Consider the following 23,836-nt stretch of genomic DNA (forward strand, 5'->3'; position numbering starts at 1 on the left):
AGTGCCTCCAAGTGCACTCAATCCTACTTCTTGTTCAGCCAGTCGCTAACAAACAAGTTTGTTTACATTTGCAGGAGATAATGTTGCCCGCTTCTTATTTACAGTGTCACCTGAAAGTGAGAACAGGCATTTGCATGGCACTTCTATAGCTGGCACTGCAATGTATTTATGTGCCAGATCTCCTAAACATTTGTATGCTCCTTCATGCTTTGGCCACCATTCCAGAGGACATGCTTTTATGCTGATGAAACTCGGTAAAAAATGTGTTAATTAAATTTGTTAAACATTCCAATGCAGAAACTACAGAACCTGAACCCCCAAAAAAGAAAATCAACCTTCTGCTGGTGGCATCTGACTCATGATGAAAATGAACATGCTTCGGTCCGTTATTGTGCAGAACCATCAGCAAATTCTCACTTTCAGGTGACATTGTAAAGCAGCAGCAAGGCACCATTATCTCCTGTAAATGTAAACAAACTTGTTTATCTGAGCAACAGGCTGAACAACAAGTAGCACTGAGTGGACTTGTAGGCTCTAAAGTTTCTGTACATAATTCTACATTTGTAAGTTCAACTTTCATGATAGAGATTACACTACAGTACTTGTATTAGGTGAATTGAAAAATACTATCTAGTTTTTTACAGTACAAATATTTGTAAGAAAGAAATATAAAGTAAGCACTGTACACTTTGTATTGTTATAACTGAAATGAATATATATCAAAATGTAGAGAACATCCAAAGATATTTAAATAAATGGTATTCTATTATGTAACAGCCTGATTAATTGTGTTTTTTTTAATTGCTTGACAGCCCTATTACAAATATGGTACTCTGCTTCTTGGTAGTACCAGTGTAAGAACTTGATACATCCTCTACAACAGGCTTTGATTGCATGACACACATTCCTTTTGGATATGTGCTGCAGTACTGTAACATCTCATCACTAGTTCCCACTAACCAATATGGAGCAGTGAGGTGACTTAAACACCTACTGCCACCCAAAAGCAGAGGCATTGATGGTCAGATGCATGTAGCTTCACTTAGAATATAAGTCCATATTTACATACAATTGTACCTTCCATCTTTAGTATTTCACTAATAGTTGTGTTCATATACCAGATCTGATAAAGTTGCTATACCTAGATGCCTGTATTGCATTATTTCTTCACATGTACTGCACCTTACAGATAAGTAACTTGCAAATAATCAGAAGTGACATCTGATTTGATACATTCCTTGTCCTCCCCCCTTTCTGCAACTGTGAGACTTTCTATATACCTGGCTAGCCTAAATTTGACCTCTTCTAGCATACACTAGTCACAAATCCTCTTCCTAGCCAAATGCTTATATTTTGTTTCAATAGACTTATGTTGGGTGGGAAGAAAAACAAAACTTTGTGAGAAGATGGCAAACCTTTTGGCCCTAGCTTAGTAGAAGCTTCATGATAAAACTTCACATCAAAGGGTCCATAGTAGCTTTGCAGAAATTTATTTACACCATTCAAGTTACATTACACAACAGCTTTTGAAGCTGATCCTATTTTCAATGAAAGTCTCAGCCATGTGTAACTTACTGAATTTCCAAAATTGTACCACATTGATTTTAGAGGTTTGAGATTTATCTTGTAAATTCAAAACAGTGGGAGGCTATTGATACGAAATATCACCTAAAAACTGTGGTTAATATCTATAATTAACAATTATATCAAACGTGGAAGGAAAATCACATAACATGAAATAGTTTTAATATGCTATCCACACTGCAATCTGCAACCTTATGTTCAAATACGTAAACAAATTGGTTTCCAAAATGTCACTGCAAACAAAATGAGTTTTTATATATTTTTTTCAGCAATAGCATAAACACCTCCATGCTTAAAACCATTATGAACAAATCTATTCTGAACTATACGTACATTTCTTCCCCATGCATACCGTTTAGGCTCCCCTTAAAATAAGGGAGCTGACTGTATATATAATAAATCCGTAAGCTACTCTTACCCCATCACTGCTATACGTTTAGCTCTTAGCAGAATTCTCGAGATGTTATTCGTCAGGACAAAGCATGAATCATGAAAAAATTTCAAGCAACATCTCCCCAAAAAGCTGCTTATAAGATGAAGTCAGCTACTAGTGGCTTTGATACTTTGTACCTACGTAGTTCGTAGGAAAATAATCTTCAGTTCTGTAGAGTTTAGGCAGGTCATATGTATGCTGTGCTGAGGGAGTGTGCTTCTGAAATGAGAAAATGGGAGAAAAATTAACTTTACCACTGAAAAGAATTTAATTGGTAATATGTTTACCTGGGCATATGTGGGATGCTGCAATTTGTCAACATGATCTCTCACATACCTCAGAGTATATATTATGTACCAAACAAGGGGAGAACATTCCCCCTCCAACACACAATGGCTGGGGAAAGACTAGAACTTAAGTGGTTTCCAGGAGTGTCTGTCCCCCTTGATCAGGGAAAAATGAGAAGGCATGGCCTGAGCTGATGCAGCTCCCAGTGAAGTTGTACATCTTGGGTATGTCTAGGTGGTGATAAACAACTCAGCACTGAGTCTCAGAGCACAGGTCAGCTGACGCAGGCTCACAGTGATATAAAATTGCAGTGTAGGCTTCTGGGCTAGGGCTTGGAGCCGGGTCTCAAAGAGGCACCTCAGAGCTTCGGCTCCAGCCCAAGTCCAAACATCTACAGTGCAATTTTTTAGTCCCATGAGCCCCAGTCAGCTGACCCAGGCCAGTGCAGCTCTACCCTACTAAACCACATTTGAATTTGATCCTGCATCATCTTTTGTTACTTTGAGTACTGAAACAGAAAGTGCATCAGGATACAGGTCATTTTCTATCACCACATTGAATCTCAAACCTTTAAGTCAATCCTTTTAGGCTCTGCCGCTAGGAATTCTCACTTCACATTCCATTCCAGATCATGGTGGACACTGATGCCCAGCATTAGAAAGCTCTTAAGACTTGGAGACTTTATTCTTTTTCTGGTGATTTGGGCAAATCATCGTCCGTGCAGTTTTTAGTCAAATTTCCTAGCCTTCATGTCTCAGTGTTAGGAGTTAATGTGCCATTAATGCAATTTATTTCACGTAGAGTCTCCTGGTCTTAAAACCGCATGCAGGGTTCCTATCTTCCCCAAATTGCCATTTTTAGTGAATTTGCTCCTTTATACAAAGCTATTCTCTTGCAGTGATTTGTATTTTCATTATTCCTCTTTTCATTGTTGTGCCAAACAAGCCATTCAAAAATAGTCAAAAGCATCTGGAACTAATATGCAGCAATAGTTAAGCAGCAGTAGAGAACTGTGGTATTATCTTGACTATTGAAATTCCCTCTCTTGCCATCCAGACTAACTTCCAGGGCTCTAAAAAGCTGTGGTAGCTATACCATATCACCTCATAAGATCATACTGGGTCAGACCAAAGGTCCATCCAGCCCAGTATCCTGTCTACCGACAGTGGCCAATGCCAGGTGCCCCAGAGGGAGTGAACCTAACAGGTAATGATCAGTGATCTCTCTCCTGCCATCCATCTCCACCCTCTGATAAACAGAGGCTAGGGATACCATTCCTTACCCATCCTGGCTAATAGCCATTAATGGACTTAGCCTCCATGAATTTATCCAGTTCTCTTTTAAACCCTGTTATAGTCCTAGCCTTCACAACCTCCTCAGGCAAGGAGTTCCACAGGTTGAGTGTGCACTGTGTGAAGAACTTCCTTTTATTTGTTTTAAACCTGCTGCCCATTAATTTCATTTGGTGGCCCCTAGTTCTTATATTATGGGAATTATATTCCCATATATATTCTTATATTACCTTCTTTGCATGTTCCTTACCTACTACCAAATTGAAGTCCCAACCCAACCCATCCATGCACTTACTCCACTTACACCAACTTACCTTCTGTCCACTCATCCAGCAGGCTTCCTCATAGGTCTGGTCTTGTAACTATTCACTCCTGGGGGTTGTTCTCTCTCTAGTAATCCTACTTCAATCTAGACCACTTCCCCTGCTTCTTTTTCTCTTTACATGTTAAGCTCTTTTGCCTGCAACTAAAAGCCTGCTGTGAACATTTTTTCAGTGCTGCGTATTTAGAATCACGGAGATGTAGGACTGGAAGGGACCTTGAGAAGTCATCTAGTCCAGTCCCCTGCACTGAGACAGGACTAAATCATATCTAGACCAGTGAAACTTAGATGGAGGTTCATGAGCTGCAGGTGCCTCTTTAATGTGTCTCCTGCAGCTCTTTGCAGCACATATTAAAACACTGCATGAGTTAATTATTTATCAATCTAAGTTACTAACCAATCAGGATGCTTTTACTATGTTAAAATAATAAGACTTGGTCTGTCATTTTGCTGTGAGATAGATATATAGATTTCCCCCGTCATACTCTTAAAATATGTATATATAGTACTATAGTAAATGAAACAACAAATTCATGCTACTTTGGCTCTTTCGGGTAATGTTGATTGCTAATTTGGCTGCTGAATGACTGAGGCCTGAGTATCACTGATCTAGACCCATCCCTGAGAGTTGTTTGTCTAACCTGTTCTTAAAAACCTCCAATGATGGAGATTTCACAACCTCCCTAGGTAATTTGTTTCAGTGCTTAACTATCCTTAGACATTAGGAAAAACTTAATTGTAACATAAATCTCCCTTACTGCAATTTAAGCACATTACTTCTTGTCCAGTCCTTAGTGGATAAGGAGAACAATTTATCAGCCTCCTGTTTATAAGTCTTTTACATATTTGAAGACTTATATCCCACCTCTGTCTTCTTCTCCAGATTAAACACAATTTTTTCTATTTTCCTTGCAGTTCATGGTTTCTAGACCTTCAGTCATTTTTGTTGATCTCCTCTACACTTTCTCCAGTTTGTCCACATCTTTCCCAAAGTGTGGTGTCCAGAATGGACACAGTGCTGTAGCAAGTGGAAAAGTTACTTCGTTCCTAAGTGTAGTATTTTGCATTTGCCTTTATTGAATTTCATTCTATTTATTTTTAGACCATTTCTCCAGTTTGTCAAGATCATTTTGAATTGTAATCTTGTCCTCCAAAGTGCTTGCCAACCCCTTTCAGCTTGGTATTGTCTGCAAACTTTCTAAGTCTATGCCATTACCAAAAACATTTAACAATATTGAATAGAACCAGATCCAGGACAGATCCCTGCGGGTTGCCACTTAATCTGCCCTTCCAGTTTGACTGTGAACCACTGACAACTACTCCAAATGCTGTTTTTCAATCAGTTGTGCACCCCTCTTCTAGTAGATGCCATGGGGATTAGCTAACTGGTCTAAACTCAGATGTGCAAAATTTAGCATCCCAGCAGGACAGGTTCAGCTCTTAGTGCTTAAAAAGTAGATAAAATTACTTCCTTAGGAATTACTGCATGTGGTTGCCTTTTGACCGAGCCCTTATAAAACAGTGCTTTGCATAAATGCTAAAGATTCCCTGACACTTTTCATAAGAGTTCTCTTTTTTGGCCAAGGATATCAGAGAAATGAGGAGGGAGGGGCCCTGACAGTGAGGGTGGGAAGCTTAAACTTGATTCAGTAGAAAACAGGGATCCAGAGGAAAAAAAGGCACATATGGGTGTGGTTAAAGAAATTGGTCAAGGAATATCACCTTAGTAGCTGCAGTTTCGATAGACCAGAGGAAAGCAATGGGGGTGGTGAAGGTCAGAGGGGAAGCTGCAGTACTCAGGACAGGAGATGTTGAGGGCTTGGACAGTTTAGGAGACTGCATAGAAAGGAAAGCTGGAGTTTAGAAGAGTTAGGGACAATTCAGTATTATGAGGATTAGGATTCAGTGTGGGGCAAGGGAGATGCTTTGATTAGAGGCTAGAGTGAGGGAAGGGGTAGTGAGGTCATCCACCAGAAAGGCAATGGGGTAGGAGGAAAGATGCATTTAGACATAATCAGTCTAACTGGGAAAAATCATCTAGAGTCTACTTTATAATCATTAAGTGGTGAGTCACAGGTAAATGTACTGCAGTTAACACCTAAAGGCTACAACCAAGTTGGGCCCATACTACTAGGGACAGTGCAGAGCCCAATAATAGACAGCTGCTGCCCCAAATTGCTCAGAGTCTAAGACAATACCATAGCCGTCTGACTTCATGGATGTTGCTCATATCATGACAATAGTATCTACTCTGCTTTTTAAAAATTGTTTGGTTTCTTAAACAGATTTACATTCACATTCTAACCAGTTCAAGATGACAAAATTGACCAGGGATAAATTTTTCAAAAGCACCAATGTGATTTAGATGTTAAAGTCCCATTCTCCAGAGTATCTTAAGCACTTGTATCCATTTTTTCAAAGTATTTAACTCTCAGAAATCAATGGGAATTGGGTGCCTAAATCTCTTTGAAAGGCAATGGGTCTTAGGCTTTTAAAAATCTTACACTAGAACTAATTAAGGGTGCAAACTGCCACTCTTATACAGTGAGGAAAGTTAAATCTACCTGGAGTCCCCTATGCTTATGTCTTTGGAGAGCACCCTAATTTATGCTCAGCAGCAGAAAACAGAGAGAGGTGTGGGGGAAAGTTAACAGAAAGGAATTGCAAACAGAGGTAGTAACATTGCAGAAAATGTCCAAGTAGAGAAGAAACTGTCTGGCTGAAAAAGTAACTTAATTCAGATAACGTAAGAATAAGATGAGCTACCCATTCTGCAAGGTAACACGCAGGAGACCACACTTGCTTCTCTGCCATGGTGAAGACCTTAACCCCACCCCAAAAAACAAGGTCTCTCAGGGTATGTCTATAATGTGTAGTAAACCCAGGTCTGTGGGACAAAGGCTTGTGGACGCAGTGTTTCCAAGCCCATGCTTGAGCATCCACACTGCACTGTGAACCTGAATTTACAATTGCTGAACCCAGGTGCCTCAGCCATGCTAACATAGTGATGCTGCACTAAAGAGATTTTCCGAGTTGGGTCTACAGCTTGAGCTGCAGCCACATTGCAGAATGACAGGGCTTGGACCCAAGTCACAGAGGGACTTGGGCTCTGACCCACCCCCTTACCAGGGTTCTAGGACTGGGTCCTGAATGCTTGCTGACCTGAATCAAACTAGTGTGTGTGCATGTGGATGGAAGGGCAGCTTGGGGAATAAGCTGAGTCAGAGGTGGGTTTAGTGTGCAGTGTAGACATACCCAAAGGGAAATTAAGAAACTATCCTCCATGGGATTGAGTGCTCTTAGCAACTCACAACGTCAGGCCCTCAATTCAAAGATATAGACTGTTGGTTAGATGAGATCATTTCACAACTAGCATGCTCTTGATTAATCTGTTTACTTACAGTTAATTGCAGTAGCTCTCTGAAGGTAGCTGTGTGCTTGTTTAGCAGTGTGGAGTATGGGGAACTTACTACATAATTCCCCAGAGTACCCTGACTCTCTATCTGCTTCTTGGGGCAATTCAGTGTGTTGTATTGATTTATAAAGCCCACTATGGCCTAGGTACTCTCTTCCTAAGATGCCAATCCCTCCTCTTCACCACAGCAGATGAGATGAGTTGGGATGGTTCTGCTGACACTCCCCTGGTTTGCACATCTGGGATAAGTGGCAGCACATTCTCAGTGAACTGCCCTCTAAGCCAGTGATCTCCAAAGTGGGGTGCGCAAGACCAGCCGTGGGGGTGCCCGGCAGGAGGAGCGCTCCTGGACCTTGGATTCTTCGGCAGCAGGCCGGCGGCAGCTCGGCTCTCCCTGCTCCGTCTTTGGCGGCAGGCCGGCGGCAGCTTTTTTTTTGCCTCCCCAGAGCTGGCCCTGGAGGTGCGCGATTCAAAAAGTTTGGAGACCCCTGCTCTAAGCCGTTAATGTACACAGGCTGGAGGAGGGTGGTTATAGGAATACTGGACCAGTAAGCCACTCACATCAATGATCATGTTGTTTTAGAGCACCTGTGTGTATACGGACCTGAGGGGGAAGGAGGGATAGGCATCTTTAACACAACAGAAAGTTGCAAAAAATGAAATATAAAAGTAGTAGTATTAGAAAAAATAAATAGTGACAGCAGAAGCAGCTGGTCATCAGTTCCAGCTCTGCACAAGGCCAGGCAGACACTAAACCAGCAAGCCAGGTAGCCCTTGGAAACAGTTGCCAGTGACAAGGTGCAGTAACAGTGCAGAGATGTGAATGCAGTCGTAGTGGAAAGTTGAGAGTTTTGGTGGTTTTACAGAGAACGTGGATAAAAGTCGGAAATAAAAGGAGACAGAAAACACTCTGGCTTTTCAAAGTAAAATCATCTGCCCTTCACTTCAGAGAAATCACTGCCAGTGGTTGATAACACTGATTTAAAACCTCTTAAAAGCAACAATACTACCATAAATGACAGCAGTGAAACTTAAGTAATGAAACTGACAAAGGGCCTGAACAGAGGATTTGCCATACCAGATCACATCATTGGCCAACTTAGTTCAGTATCCAACAGTGGCCAATACTAGATACTTAAAAGAAAGATTATTATTAATAATAATAATTTATGATATAGCAAGTTAGTTATACAATGCTGTACACTAGAGTGAGAGAAGAATTCCTTCCTAACCCCTGCAGTGATCATCTGATGCCTTGAAGTATAAAGATCTGTATACCTGTCTTCCCCTTACCATGCTAAACTACAACTACATAAAGTTATCCCATCCCATCCTAATCCCTATTAATCTATGTTTCTTATGATCTCCTGATGCAATGAATTCTGGCTGACTACATGTTGTGTAATCATGCTGTGAATAACTAAAATTATTTTAAATAATTAAAAAAAATTTAATGTCTGTTTCAAATATACCTGCAATTAACTTTCATTAAGGCTCCCCTCTAGGTCTCAGATGATGTTAAAAAAGGATTGCTCTAGTCTGTTCAGAATCTTCTGGCGCAGCTGCTGAATCCATGCCAACTGCTGAGACAAAGATAACTATCCAGAGGACAGTGCTTCAGGAGGAGCAGTTCACAGGAAAGGATCTTGAACAACTGTACAAGTAAGATACGGAGGTAACACAGATACCAGGATATGAGGAATCTCTATTCATGTCACGCACTCAAGGGATGATATGGCTCTTCTGTGGTCAAGCTACAGTGAAACCCAAAGGAAAAGCAATAGCTCCATGCCAAGAAAAAAACCCTGGGAGAATCTGAATATCCAAAACTACAGGAGAAATCAAAAGGGAAAAAGGTTCAAGTAACAGGATTCTTTTGCCCTAGATCACTTGGTTCACATCTGGGGCAAATTAGTAAAGTGCAAAGGATGTTGTTGTATCATGGTGGTTTGATGTCTTTCAAAATAGGAGCCTTCAGTCCAATTCCCTGCGGGATGGCATCCATGCCACAAAAGATACCACAAGTGGCGCTGGCCCTGTCAGTGAGTATAAGCAGCGAGCCAAAGACCAAGTCAGCCAGACGAATGAATTCTGTTTATGTCTAATCTAGACTATAAGGTCCTCAAGGCAAGGTTTCTACAGTTCTATGCAGACCTATAGCACTTCATAAGTAACTAACTCCTTGTCACTTCTATTAGTGCTTTCTTAGACAGGGCATGGGGTAGGACAGTAGCTTGTACTGTTTCTGCCTGTACTGTATGAGAATTGTTGACAGAGGATTTCAGCCTCTCAGTCTGACACCTTTCACCAGTACTGAGAGCACTTAAAACAAAACAAATCCCTCCACACCAAATCTCAAAACTGAAAATTTAAGACTATGTAAAGTACTATAAGGCAAGGCAGGTGGCTTACCAGATCAGTGATGGCTGTCTAGGAATGCTAGCAGCAGCATTATTCTGATACATTAAAAGCCCTTCAGACAATACTCAGCATGACAGTAATAAAGGCACAAAGTATGCACACAGACTCCAGCTGTATTCGTTCTGAATCTAGTCATCATGTGTGATACACGTAAAGAAAAGAGAGAGAGACAGAGTTGCTCCGGAGTTCCTGAAGGGGAACACTGGAAGTGAAGAAACTACTCGATCCACCTGTAGACAGATCTGAAGTGGGATCCACCCCCCACTCCACTCTCAATTTAGGGAACTGTAACTTACACCTTTCAGTTGAAAGATCCCATAAACAGTGATTAGCTGAGGAAGTGAAGGATAAAAAAATAAGGGGAACTCAACATTCTGTAGCAGGAAACATGGGCCTTGATAAAACTAGACAGGATATTTATGATTTGAAACAAAACCATTAGAATTTGAGGCAACCTTTTGCAAAGTGAAGCACATGCAGCATTCTGTACTTACAGGAAAATTCAAAGGAATGGCATGTAGAATCATGCCTGAAGGATTAAAACCTCTGGTGGCAGCTTTAGAGACTTCAGTAAGTTAAACCTTATCAGGAGGCCAAGTTATCTAGGGAGAGGAGCTCTGTGGTTCTGTGTTTTTGAAGCACTGGGGCCTCTACTTGAGAAATGTACCCCAAATACTGTCCTAGAGAGCTAAAGGAAACGTGAAAGTAACATGAGTGTGACCCACAGATGTGAATACAGTAGTATTATTCTTGACAACTGCAACTCAGCACTAGAACAGTATAACTCAGTCACAAGGTGAGCACTTGTTGGTTGTGTGTTCTGCTCAGGAAACCATCCCCTCAGGGCAGCTTAATCCACAATCACTCAGACTTTACTTTTCATCAAAGGGGGAGGGGGGAGGAGTGCGGGCACGTTCCAAAGCCACACTGCACATAGTAAACGTAAGCCAGCCTGTATTAGTTACTGCATAGCAACATCACATTTATGGTGGGTGCTATAGAAAATACCATGCAGTATTGGTGTGGACAAAAGTTATTTTCCTTCCACCCAATAACTCACTCTGTCCCCACGCACAGACCAGGGATCTGCTGTTACTATAAGGCCTTCCTGTCCAATTCCAAACTATTGGTTTTCATAAGTAACTTGCAGTATGGCTATTTATCAGTGTCACATAATGGTAACTACTTCCAAAGGCTGAAAGAACAGGTAGGCCCTGAGCAAAGAGGGAGGAAGAACATACCTCATACAGGGAATGGAAATTAACCATGTAAGCTCCTCCCCAGTGGAAACGGAGTTTCCCAGTACACAAGTGAAACTCAAACCAAAACCTTGCAGCCACCAGACAGTTTTCTTTCTCTGAACCAAGAAAGAAAACTATCAACCACGACCCCCAGATCTGGACTCTTGCAAAGTAGGTTCCCTGTGAGCCTAGCCAATTTCAGGATTTTGTGCCTCAACTCAGATGTATTAACAGGAACTATATTCGCAAAAAGAAAAGGAGTACTTGTGGCACCTTAGAGACTAACAAATTTATTTGAGCATAAGCTTTCGTGAGCTACAGCTCAGTTCATCGGATGCATTCAGTGGAAAATACAGTGGGGAGATTTATATACACAGAGAACATGAAACAATGGGTGTTACCATACACACTGTAACGAGAGTGATCACTTAAGGTGAGATATTACCAGCGGGGAGCGGGGGACCTTTTGTAGTGATAATCAAGGTGGGCCATTTCCAGCAGTTGACAAGAATGTCTGAGGAACGGTGGGGGGTGGAATAAACATGGGGAAATAGTTTTACTTTGTGTAATGACCCATCCACTCCCAGTCTCTATTCAAGCCTAAGTTAATTGTATGCAGTTTGCAAATTAATTCCAATTCAGCAGTCTCTCATTGGAGTCTGTTTTTGAAGTAGCTCACGAAAGCTTATACTCAAATAAATTTGTTAGTCTCTAAGGTGCCACAAGTACTCCTTTTCTTTTTGCGAATACAGACTAACCCAGCTGCTACTCTGAAACCTGTCAGGAACTATATTGAGTCAATTATCCCTCAGACTTAAAGTTCCTGTCCCACACAACAATTTCAAAACTAAAAAAGTAGTAGTAATAAATATCTTGTCCCTAATGCAGATCCATACTAGATCCTGCTGCTGCCTCGGCCTGCAGCTCTGCTCATGTTCCCAGAGCTCCTGAATCCATTTACTTTTCATCTGCTGTGAGCCCACCCACCTAAACTAGCAATAATGCACCTTCCCCTCAGTCCCCATTGAAGGTTTTGCTCCTGCCTATTACACTAAAGGTTTGTATACTTTACCCGCTGGATTGACGGGCAGCAATCAATCCAGCAGGGGTCGATTTATTGCATCTAGATGCGATAAATGGACCGCTGAGTGCACTCCTGTCCATTCTGGCACTCCCCCAGGGTAAGAGGCACAGGCAGAGTCGACAGAAGAGCGTCAGCCATTGACTTACTGCAGAGAAGACACCACAGTAAGCAGATCTAAGTACATCGACTTCAGCTACATTATTCACGTAGCTGAAGTTGCGTAACTTAGATCCACCCCCAGAGACACGTGCACCACAGAGGTTTGAACTCCAAGGACATGAGGGACTGGAGGTGACCCAATTAGGAAAAAGAGGAATCTGATAGTCTGGTAAGAGGACAGGGTCAGCACTAAGGAGGGATGGGTAAGTGATATTTGGTAGGACTAATTATTCCCAGCACTTGATCGTTTTCACATGTATTTAATGGAGTACAACTCTGAGTAGAGCTGGTCAAAAACGGGAGTTTTTGTTCCACAGGAAATGCTAATTTTTTTAAACAATTGTTTTGAATTGGAATGAAATGCTGAAATTTCTAAATTTCCCACACAAGTGAAAATTTTTAATTCAGACCACTAAAATATTTCATTTAGATAACATTGAAATACAATTTCCTTATGGAGAGAGATTTTGTAATTATCCTCCATAGGGCTGTTTGCACCTTCCCCTGAAGCATCTGGTTCTGGTTGCTGTCGTATTGAATATTAGACCAGTGGCTGGATGACAATAGGCATTGCTATAGCACAGGGGTAGCCAAATCATGGCTCACAAGCTACATGTGGCTCTTTAAAGTGCGACTCACAGCATCTCCAACACCCTCTCCTTTCTCCTCATACCAGACTGGGGAGAGAGCAGCTCAGGGCTTCTGCCCTGCAGTAGGGTGGTGGGGCTAGGAGCTTCTACCAGAGATGACCGGTGCCTGCTGAGAGTGAGGGTCAGCAAACCCTGGCAAAAATCTGAGGGCATATGACCCCACACACTCATCACCTCTGCTTCTGTCTAGTGGGGAGGAGGGCCCTGAGCCCTCCTTCCCCACAGAGCTCAAGCCTCAGCAGGCATGCCTCAGCTCTCAAACTTCTGAAGATTGTTGTGTGTGACTCAGAGGGTCAGTAAGTACCTGACTACAGGTCAGAGTCTGAGGGAACCTAAAGACATTCGGTCCAATTGCCTTCATAAAGCAACAAGGACTCTATGGTATGAATCTTCAGCACATCTAAATTTGTCTTCAACACACCGGATTTTTTTTTTTTTTTTTTAAAGTAGGGGAATACGTCTGTTGTCCAGATTTCCATGGTCTCTCACACACACACTTCACCACTGACAGGTTCTGGATAACAGGAATTCTCATGATCTTCCACCCTGCCTGAAATAATTTGATTTTTCTCTCAGCTGTCCCCTCTACCCACAACACATTATTCTCAACACCAAACACACCAATACCAAGATTCTGCAACCTCCCAGGGACAGTCTCTCACTTTAAAAAAAACCAAACAAAACAAGAAAAACCCCACAAATGGAATCGTGAGTCTTGTCTGCAGCCCATCTAAAGCTTTGAGACCTACCATCTTTCATCAGACAAACTGCTAGTATATACCAAGGAATTCAGTTAATATGGCTCCTTTGAGAAGCGTACAAAGGGGTCCTAAATGCAGCAGCACCATATCTAGAAACACTTCTCCTTAAGTTTGCTCGGACAGTAATTTTCATGTCACAGTTATGGAGCTGGCTCCTCAACTATGCCCAGTACCTTTCTCCCTGATAGAGGCTAGTGGCACCATAGGGCTTGTGTGTGGAAGGCTCCAGCTCCCCCCTCCCCTGAAGACATGGCTCGGAATGTCTCCTAGCATGTGGGAGAGAGTCCTGAGCTGCCTGAGTAAGGAAACTTTACTCTCCTTTGTGCTTCTGGAGCAGCACAAAAGGAATTTAACCAAGGACACGGATCTGCCTTTTCATGAGTTAATATCTGCAAAGCACTTTGAAGATTGATCCCAACACCACCTCTGCAGGTAGGTAAGTACTACAGCCCCCATTTCACAGCTGAGGAAACTGAGGCAAAAGGGTTAAGCGGCTTATCCCAGACACAAGCAAGTCAGTGGCAGAGCCAAGATTAGAATCAGAACTCACACCTCTTTCAAATTATTTTTTTAGGGTGCTACAGGCACACACAGCACTTTGCAGGTAAATATAAAGAGGAGGTTCCCTACCCCCAGACACTTACAATTCAGACTGAGGAAACAATGAAAGACTAACACAGAAAGCACAAAGGCAAATAAAAGGAAAGGGATACAACCCTTGCAGGGTGAAGAGAAAGAGGGAATAGATCTGGTGACATCGTAGGTGGCTTCTTATATTTCTGTAGTGAAGTTTCAGAGGAAAACTATAGGTTAAGAGGCACAGCAGGAAAAGTGAGTTCAAAGCTCTGAATGAGGAAACAGACACTATCACAGCTATGGGGCAAACTGCAAAGACCACAATGAGGAATGAAGAGATGTTTCAGCAGGAGCATGGCTTAAGTTAATGCATGAAGGAAGGTCTGAGCGCTGAGGTATAGGCAGGAGCAGAGATGTGCATGGTAAGAACAATAAGCTTGAATGTAATGAGTAGCCAGCCAAGAGGTTTGAAAACAGGCGTGACAACAGGTGGCTTTGTCTAATATTTGCAGCCATAGAAATTCAAAGATGAGCAGCTGTCAATCCAGATGGTCCCTGGATTATGGGATAAAATGGGGTTGTGCTTGCATTTTTTATCTTGGCATAATGAACATTTCATGGGTGGATTTGCAGAACTGTGACCAGAGACTACGCACCCTTACCTCTGACCTCCAATGAAGTCTATCATTTGCACCAACGGAGCACACTTTTTTATACATATACTCAAGACATGGGAGATGAAAAGCAAAGCAACGTTTATTACATCAGGGCAATTTTTCTGATAACCTTGTTTGAGTTACAGACCCACAGCTTTGCATTTGAAAGAAGCAGAAGGCCCATCTGCCTAAAGAGTTATGCAGAAGACGACACCTGGCTTACATGCTCACTTAGGACCACATGCCCACAGATATACTGAAACAAGGAACAACCAACCTCATTTCTCCTTTAGTGGGAGCAAGGAAGACAAATGATTGAGCATTTGGACTTTAAGCCAAAGTAATAGATTCTAATATAGCTTCACTTTCAAGTCTGTACATAACTCTAACCTTTTGTAATCTCTCTAGAACAGAGGTGGGCAAACTACGGCCCGTGGGCCACATCTAGCCCACAGGACCGTCCTGCCAGCCCCATAGCTCGCATCCGGGGAGGCTAGCCCCAGGCTCCTCCCCTGCTGTCCTCCTCCCCCGCAGCCTCAGCACGCTGCACCTGCCGCTCTGGCCCGCTGCTCCTACCAGGCAGGGCGGCGGAGTGACTGCGAGCTCCTGCCGCTCTGAGCAGCATGGTAAGGGGGCGGGGAGGGGTTGGATAAGGAGCCAGGAGTCCCAGGGGGCAGACAGGGGGCATTTGGATGGGGCAGAGGTTCGGGGGGGCGTCAGGGTATGGGGAGCAGGGGGGGTGGATAGGGGGTGGGGTCCTGGGGGGCAGTCAGGGCGTGGGGGTCTGGATAGGGGTTGGGACACACGGGAGACTGAGAGCAGGGGGGTTGGATAGGGGGTGGGGTCCCGGGAGGGGGGCAGTCAGGGGACAAGGAGCGGGGGGGGAGGGAGGTGTTGGATAGGTGGGGGAGTTCTGAGGGGGGCAGTCAGGGGGCGGAAACTGGGAGGGGACGGATAGGGGGCAGGGTCCAGGCTGTTCGGGGAGGCACAGCCTTCCCTACCTGGCCCTCCATAAAGTTTTGCAACCCCAATGTGGCCCTTGGGCCAAAAAGTTTGCCCACCCCTGCTCTAGAAGGCCACCTGCTCAATACTTTGTATAAGCTTCCTTTGCTTCCCACATTCAAGCACTGGACTCAGTCAGTTGATCTGGGTTCTACTCACAGCTCTGCCACTGAATTACTGTGTGAATGTGGACAAGTCACATTCCCGTGCCTCAGTTTCCCCACCTGTAAAATATAGACAACGATGCTGACCCTCTTTTGCTAAATGCTTTGAGAGTTACATATAAAAGTAGCATAAAAGTGAGCTACAGATTACAATTATGCTTGAAAAAAACTTCCCCATGGATGTTTTCCATGTACCCTCCCCCTCCTTCACAAAAAATAAGAAGATCCAAACTTCTGAAAGCATTCAAGCTGTAAGATGTGCACTCTGCTTTGTGAACATAGGAACTGCCAGACTGGATCAGACCTCAGTATCTGGTCTCTAACTGTGGCCAGAACAAGATGCTTCAGAGGAATGTGTAAGCATCCCAGACAGCAGGCAGACATGAAACTGGTCTCTTATAGAGATTAGTGTAAACTCTGAAGCACAAGGTTTAATACCCCTTCCAAACACACTGTGAATACATTGCTTTCTAGCATTATTTATACAGTGCCCGAAAGTGTGACAGGTGTTTTATACATAGTCAAGACGGGTCCCTGTCTTTAAAGAGTTTACAAAGTAAATAAATGACACACAAAGGAAAGGATGGAATTCTTAGTTTAAAAAAACCCTGTTTTCCACCTGTCACCATCCTGATTTGCAACCCTCAAGGCACATGCATTACTCTCCTCAGTGACATCATGATCATATTGCTTCACGCTCCTCTACAACTACCCCTGTGTTGCTGTCTCTTCCTCTTCTACATTTTTATTGTAAGCACTTCAGAGCAAGGACACTGTCATTCCAACTTTCTCTAAAGCAACACCCACAGCTGTGATGCTACATCAGTCAGTAGCTATCCTCCTCTACTGTTCCCATTTGTGCTTGTAGACTATGTTTTGCAGGGGGTCATCTTTTTGTTCTGCATTTGTACAGAGCCTAGCACAATGGAGGCCTGGTCCATGGCTCCTAAGCACTATATCACACAAATACTGAGTAAAAGATTCATTTTTCAGCCTGTCTTGTTCCCTTTTCTGTAACGCTTTACCCCATACTCAAAAGGGTCAGCATCTTTTGGTTCATTAAGAAGTGTTATAATTATAGTCATTTTACAAGGCAATAATCCTCTTGCCAGGATTCTCAATGCAGGTGGGGTCATGGCAAAATGGGGCTTATTGGCTTTTTAGTGGGGAGAGGGAGAACATGGGGATGGGATGGTCAGCCTAGTCGACATCACAAAGCATGGGCGAGAGTAAAGTGAATCGTATCAGGCATATCAGTATAGCAATAGGCTCCAATTACAGGCAAAGTCACTCAGCTACACTTTCTTGTCTGCATTTAAACATTTGGAGCCTCTCACATATGAAACCTGTGGAAGCCCCCTTAGCCTCTTCCCCCTTATTCATTCTGGAGCAGCGTCACAATGAAAAGCTAAACAAAATAATAAAACTCATGTTAAATATGGAAAGACTCACATTGACTTAATGGGAGTTGGATCAGCTCGCTAATAAGTAAGTGTAGCCCCGTGGACAGGGCCCAGCATAACAAGACAGGATTCCTGGGTTCTAGTTCTGGCTCTGCCAGGGATTCACTTTATGACCTTGAGCAAGACCCTTCACTTCTCTGTGTCTCAAGTTTGCCAGCTGTAAAATGGGAACAGTGATGCTCATCCACATTCATAAAGCACTTTGGAAAAGCCGTTAGTATAAAATGCTATGATTTTATTAGTAAAGTGAAGGGAACTCCTGTGACATTTCACAGAATATGGAAAATATGGATTGTGTCCTGCCTGTCAATTTACCATCTACATTTTCTAGCGGCCATCTGTGAAGAATGTGTGTATGTGTAAAAGTAAAATAGATGCTCCTTGCAAACACCCCAAAATAGTATTCTGGTACATTTAAGAAGATATACAGTATTCAGACAGATGAGTAGATTATGTCATGCTTATATATAACCTAATTTTTCTCTTGATAAACTAAGAAAAGAGGAAGTGTACAGAGTTTATTTTTAGTAATGTTATATTAAGGCATGCTACAGCACAAGACCACATGTGCATAGTACAACTTAAAAACTAGTTCAAAAACATACTTTTAAAAAAAACTGTGTACAGATTGTACCAGGATTTGATTCCAGCCCCAGGGACATGCCAGAACTTTGTAAAAAATCAGGATTTCTTAGGAACATTTTTGGTTTTCATATGAATTTCTGATGATCAGGGTTCCAAAAATATTAATAATTATACTAAACTGGGAGAGGCTGCCAAAAAAACAGCATTGGCTAAGAAATAACATAAAGGGGCATAGGTGCCCTCAATTCCCACCAAAGGCAATGAGGGTAGGGGTCACTCATGCACCTTGCAGGATCAAGCCCCCACACTGATCAGAAATTATAGGTCAAAATGTGAAAAATAAGATTCAGCCTGGGAAAACATCCAACAATACTCTGAACACTGATGGTCAATGGGAGGGAGGTTCTGTGAGAGCAGTACTCAGATTGAGAGAGAGAGAGAGTGCGCCGAGGCAAGAGCAGACAGTAAACTGTGTATGAGCTTCTAGTGGCAGGAAATAAAGTGAGTTGAGATTTGGCACAAATGTAAACTTCAAGTCAGTGGCTGTGGCCTGTCCCATGGTAGCCTGAGGGGAGATGTGGCAGGTTTTGAGCACCTGGATCTCTGGCCCTGCTGGAATCAGCTGGCATAAAGATGAAACCCTCCTCCAGACCCCTCCTGTGGCAGGGAGACTTTAGAGGTACCTCTTTGCAATAGTAACAGACTAATGGAGCCAGTTCTCACCACTCATTCTCCAGCCAGGCCCCCATATCCCATCCATTCGGGAACGTAGCCTGTTAACTGTGGAGCAGAGGCCCAGATGCAGTGCTTAGGTACTCATGCCTGCCCAGCTGCAATGAGATGGGTGGTCCCATCACAGAGGCGTTGCTACAAAAAGAAATACAGGTATTGCCTGATAAAAACTGATACCAAAGGGTCATTAATGTGGCCTGAAAATTACCATGGTTAAAAAGCTCCAAACACATCCATATGCTTACAGGATGGAAGGTGCACTCTGGCAATGAAAGAGTTACACAAAACCTGGGGATTGGGGAGGTGTTAACTAGACTTTTTTGGAACATTCAATATTAGTGAATAGTGCCTGAAAGTTCCTATTCAATATGGCAAAGTTCTGCCTGCTAATGAAGGATAAAAATAGTCTGTGTATGCCTATGTGAAAGAAAACACACACACACACCCACACACACACACCCCCCCCCATGGAACTGGCACTGCAGTATGGTTGGGGGATGGGCAGCTAGAAGAGAAGCTGCAGTAATCGCGGCGACTCCTGCAGGCTGAGCTCTACTGGGTAAACTGCACCGAAACGCTATGTAACAGCAACTGCCAGAGACACAGCAACTGCAATCAGCTAAACCAGAGAGAAAGGACTAGAATTTTCCAGGCAGGCCAGGAAGAATCCTTTATTTCTATTGGCTAGAGGACTGCGCGCACGCACAAATACACACACACACACACTCACTCCTCTCTTTTTCTGGAGACTGTCTTGGTATTTTTGTTGTTGGCAAACCAGACTGTTTCAGAATCAGCTTTAGAAATATTTGCAGGTTAGGGTGCCTCTGAAAAGGAGCAATGTGGCGAAGAGGGATTAACCACCACCAAAGATGATCTTGCAGCAATACTGCTATTACAGAAATACAATCACTACACAATAACTTTTCCCCCCCAAGTGTACCAGCTATGCTTCCTAGAGCACTTAGGTACACAACTGAATTAAAAACCCAGGGCGAATAAATTATTTTTCATGCATCTTCAGACCACATTGACACTTGGACTCTGCGGCAAAATGAATGTTACAAAAAAAAAAAAAGTGTATATGCACTGAATATAAATATATTATGAAATGGCTTTTAAAACTCTGCCCTAGAGAGAGCTTTCTGATTGGTTCCCAATGATGTAAGACATCTATAATGCCTGGTAAAACACATAGGTTAACGAGTCTGATTTCTGCATATAAATTCCAGGTAATAAGAGTATCCATGACACTCCAGGAAACATACTGCAGATTAATTATAGTGCTTCTCAGGTAGTTAAAGTCATTGGACCTCAGACCTCAACGCCATGCAAGCTTACTATTGTCACTCACACTGGACTGTCTTATTGCTTATTCACTGTTTGTTTCTGCTGAGGGAAGCCTTATTTAAGGATATGGTAAATCATTGTCAAATTTAAGTTATGAAAGATATACACAGGCACATCTTAAGCTACTTAGCTTTGTCTGGTATGGCATCCTGTGTGAAGTCAATGATGAGCTAGGTATTGTACCTCTTCAAATGGGAAACAGATTCCGTGCATTTTCACTTCTTATTGAATAAAGGTATTATTAAACTGATCAATGCATTTTTTAAAAAAGAGCCCTATGAAAAGACAAACCTACAGTTTGAGAATCCTACACATAGAAAGGGCTTGTACCAGAGCCATCAATTAAATCCTTCTAAAAACTTTTTTTTTGGTCCCAAGTGGTCAAATAATAGTGAATGGCATTAACTCTTTAAATTCAGTGAAGCTTACAGGTTGTCAGCCAATGGACTGTTTAAGAGGACTGTCTGCAATTGCAGCTTCAGTAGTTTTGATAGACTCCATATTCCAAGTAGAGACAAGGTGGGTGAGGTAATATCTTTTATTGGACCAATTTCTGTGGGTGAGAGACACAAGCTTTTGAGCCACACAGAACTCTTCTTCAGGTCTCTCTAATATCCTGGGACTGACACAGCTACAACTACATTGCATATTCCAAGTGCAAGCTCATTTACATGATTACTGCATGACTGGAGAATTCCGTGTAAAATATTAATCGCACAAGGTTTGCGCCATAGCTTGCAGCTAGTCTTCTTTCTACATTACACGACCCTCAGCTTCCAGATATAAACAGATTTTTTTTGTTTCCCAGCATGAGTACAACTGCAGAAGAAGGCTTAGATTTTTGTGCTAAGTACATAGCAGGGAGCATGTTAGCAAGAAACCTTACACAGGGTCTAGAATATATTGAGTTATATCACGCCCTTCCAAGCACCTTTGCTGCAAAATGCAAGTTAACTTATATGAGACAGCCTATTTAATATTTTGCATTCATAGTTCCAAAACAAGAAAACGGGCTACTCAAAAAAAACAGTATGTTGTCCAATTTGCTACCCAAATTTGCATTTGTTCTTCAAATCCTTGCCTAAGGCTTATGGAGATCCAATACAAATATAAGAGCAAACTCTATAGCATAGGATGGGGTTGCAATTATCCATGGTATCACTTCCAGGTTCATAAGGTCCTACAAGCAACATCACTGAGGTTAAAGAAAAGCTGTGTATTATTACCTAATAAGACTGCTCATTCTGATCCTCTTTTCAGCACCATCGTGAAAATGCTAAAATTCGAAGAAAAAAATACGTCACCCATAACCACAATGCCTAGAAACACACAACATTCCTCGATTACTCCTAAAGGATCCCTTTACCACTGAACCTCTGTACATACCATCAAATATTTCAAGTGGAACAAATTCATTAACTTGTAAACACGACTTAACTAACTGAAAGGCACAGAAACCTAGAGCATTGTTAAATCACTTCTAGCAGGCACTGTATTGTATGTTAATATTTGCCATCTGCTTATGTTGTATCTCTACCACAAGAAAAAATGATGAATGTTGAGGAAAGGCACTTAAAAAAACCCAAGCTTGGCTTCTCATCTATAAGCTGTGGGGTTCATTTATTTATTTTACACACACACGCAGACACATAACTGGAGAAAAGAACCAGGGTGAAACTGTCTTTTCAGCTATTGCTGCTTTATAATAACTACACAGGAAAATTCAAAAGAGGAGAAAGAAAAAGGAAAGCACCCGTGCATGCTTGATACTCCAGACAGCAAGAAATTTGCCTCAGGGAGAAGCACTGTGAAAAGGGGTGGGGGAAGGGCAACTTTCTGGGAGAGAGAGAGCGTATGTATGTGCGCACGTTGGAGGCGGGGGAGAGAACTGCTAGGCATTACGACTCCTACAGGCTGAAGCAGAGCAAGCACCTTTCCTGCAACAACATTACATCATAGGCAGAACTGCTTGCAGACCACAGAAAATGGCCATAATTCCCAGCCAAGAGCAGATTCCAACAGACACAACATTCCTCGTCTCTGGGTGCCTGGAGACTTTAAATAATTTTTCAACTCCTACAATGGGAAACTGTTTTCTTTTTTAAGAAATATATCAGTCAAACTTCTTATCCCTATGGCACATCAAGGTGCTTGGGGACCTTGCTCTCTGTAGCCTGGGCAAGGACGTGGAAGGTATTAGGGTAACAGTGAATCTTGTTTTAATCTCAACAAAAAATGTCCTTTGACGCTTAGCATACTTTATGTGGCCTTCAAAACCTAAATGGAGTGTAGTATCATCAACACTCTGCAAGGGTGATCTCCTGCTAAAACACTTAGGCAGTTAGGTGACACAGTGATAGGCTCTATAGAAAAATGATAGATCAGATACAGAGCTCATCAAGGAGTAAACATTCCTAAAGTTATCTGCCACATGGAGAGATTCTCAAAATGTTTTACCAGCAACAAAATCCTTCGAAACACTCTGACTCCTTCTAAAATCTGTCTATACTAAAGAGCGGCTCATGAAAGTTCTAGACTGACAGTTCTGGAGTCTGAAGTTCTCCATCAGCAGGCCAGGTGCATTATGGGCAGCAGCAGGGTAAACTTCCCCTTATCAATGGGCCATAACCCTGACCCGAAGAGATCACCTCTAAAACATGCCTCTCTGCTGTGGCTGGCTGCCAACGAGGAGGACAACGAGCACAATATATGGTGGTGGTTTCTGTGATGTGGATGCTCATCCACTGGAAACTGGATTATGACCCAACAAGCTCCTTTCATGCAGATCACCAAATGACCACTGGACCCCAACCCTGGCTCCCACACCAGGGGGCTTCCTCCAGGGCCCTGGGGGTGCTCAACCCCCTCCCTGCCCCGCTCTGCTCCCACCCCCACCTCTGCCCCACCTCTTCTCACCCTCACTCCACCACGCCTCTTCCTGCCCAGTTCCACCCTCTCCCCCAAACACACCCTGTGCCTGCTCCTCCCTCCCAGTGCCTCCTGCCCGCCATGGAACAGCTGATATGTCAGCGCCTATGTCCCACATGCTCCCCTGGTTGGTAATTGTGACAGACAGGGCAGCTTCCTGCAAAATCTATGGGAGACCATATTGTATTAAGAGTATAAATGGTTTATGTATCATTGTGGGCAGGGATTATATGCACTCTGAAAATAAAAGGGGATGATTAAGGCAAATCACTCAGGTTATAGCACTTCCAGAGAGTTAACACTTCCTGGGGAGGCTTATATGTTTTGATTCAGAACAGGTTCTCCAGAAACCAAAAAAGACAGAAAAGGGATTTTTGGATAAACAGCCCAAGCTTAAACTGACTGGGGGCCTTTGTTCTGGTTCCTGATATGGGCTTCTAACCACAGGGAAAACCCAACTGTGGGGTTTGAAGGACTGGCACCTACCATAGCCCTGTGTTGGAGTTGAGGGAAATGGGTGGTAAGCTTTTTAGCATGCTTGTAGGTTCTTTTGGTTTTATATGCTTTCTCTGTGTTAATGCTTTTTACCTTCAGAAAAAATGTGCTTGCTTAGAGAGAGCTGTGTGATAATTGTAACTGCTGGCAACACGCTGGTCATAGCCTTTGGCAAGAGAGCAAAGCACAGGCACAGACCTTTTCAGCAGACTGGCTTGCTGGGAATATCACAGGG

General features: G+C 42.8%; 1 protein-coding gene across 5 annotated transcripts in view; it reads right to left on the reverse strand.

Annotated features, from left to right (window-relative positions):
- Positions 1–1,474: 1,474 nt before the first annotated feature.
- BCAS4 (breast carcinoma amplified sequence 4) overlaps positions 1,475–23,836 on the reverse strand; it is a 61,444-nt gene continuing 39,082 nt past the window's right edge. For 2 of the 5 annotated variants that reach the window (XM_084646468.1, XM_084646465.1), the window contains 2 exons: positions 21,405–21,454; positions 1,475–2,236 (listed from right to left, as the gene is read on the reverse strand). In XM_084646468.1, coding sequence (XP_084502594.1) covers positions 2,155–2,236; positions 21,405–21,454 — 132 coding nt within the window. In that variant the 3' untranslated portion in view covers positions 1,475–2,154. Of the gene's footprint in view, positions 2,237–3,911; positions 4,064–15,903; positions 16,109–21,404; positions 21,455–23,836 lie in introns of those variants that run through there. The other 3 variants (XR_014713928.1, XM_084646466.1, XM_084646467.1) reach the window with 3 other exon arrangements.

The sequence above is a fragment of the Lepidochelys olivacea genome (genome assembly GCF_965140295.1).
Source record: "Lepidochelys olivacea isolate rLepOli2 genome assembly, chromosome: 13".
NCBI lineage: Eukaryota > Metazoa > Chordata > Testudines > Cheloniidae > Lepidochelys > Lepidochelys olivacea.